The sequence below is a fragment of the Alternaria viburni genome (genome assembly GCF_023758015.1).
Source record: "Alternaria viburni strain BMP 2772 chromosome Unknown scaffold_1, whole genome shotgun sequence".
In the NCBI taxonomy this organism is placed as follows: domain Eukaryota; kingdom Fungi; phylum Ascomycota; class Dothideomycetes; order Pleosporales; family Pleosporaceae; genus Alternaria; species Alternaria viburni.
In genome coordinates, this window is record NW_026055770.1 from 1,794,142 (window position 1) to 1,795,149 (window position 1,008).

Here is a 1,008-nt window from a genome sequence, read left to right on the forward strand (position 1 = left end):
CTAGGCACGGTGCTCGTATCGACGAGCCTCAGGTGGGAAAGAGTCGCGGTAAGCAGCTTGTTTAGGCGCAGGATGGTGAGGACCTGTGGTTTGCGCCTGTTGGTGCTGTGGATACTGATGAGGCTGGGTAGTATGCTGTGCAGAGTGATTTACAGGTGCAAAGGTGGATGCAGGATAGCCATGTGAGTCGTGACTGGAAGGTGCCTCGGCGTGGTGAGGACCAACAGCTGGATGGTAGCTACTGGTTCTCCTTCGAACGTTGCGCTCTTCCTCGCGAAATTCCTCTTCGTAGTCGTCATACGAAGCCTCTGAGCCATGTCCCGTTGTAGAAGATGGTGCGCGTGACGGTGCTACCGAAACACGCCTCAGCCGAGGCGACGGCGGTCGGGTGATGTGGCGTTCTGGATGAGCTTGCATGGCAATCGATCTCCAGTAGTCCCTCTCAGAACGGTAATACTCAGCATCCTCGTTCGAGTCGCGGACGCTCTGTTCCAATCTCGATATGCTCATGGAAGCCTCGCGCTCTTTTTCCTTCCTTCTGGCACGGAAACGTGCTGATGCGCCAGCATTACGCCTCCTCTTCTCATCGGCGCCTTTGGATGCGGTTTGTGTTTCCACTTGGATGTTGTGCAAAGACCCGTCCTGGCTCTGGATTGTCATGAGCTGAACACTGCTCTGGTTGGATGGGGCCATGGCTATCATGCTATTGCGTTCACTCTCCATGGACACAGACCCCTGACGGGAATCGTGCACTGGGGTGTGTCTACGCATCTGGCCGTATGGTCCCTGAGTACTGTGGTTGTCGTATTGGCTCGACGCAACAGAGGCTGGCTGGCTGTAAGGTGAGTACTGTGTAATTGGACTGGCACTACCGGATTGCGGGAAGTTGACGCTTGGTCGACGGATCTCAGTACGCATCATGTTCGGCGGGGGAGTAGGAGCCGTAGGAGGGAAATAATGAGGGCGGCCGCCGGCAGGAGGTGTAGGTAAAGCCGGTTGGATTGTCAT

General features: G+C 56.0%; 1 protein-coding gene across 1 annotated transcript; it reads right to left on the reverse strand.

Annotated features, from left to right (window-relative positions):
• J4E79_000645 (uncharacterized protein) lies at positions 1-1,008 on the reverse strand (the record flags this gene model as incomplete). The annotated part of the gene is made up of 1 exon (XM_049349561.1): positions 1-1,008. One exon carries the CDS (start codon positions 1,006-1,008, stop codon positions 1-3), a length of 1,008 nt encoding a protein of 335 aa, XP_049216348.1.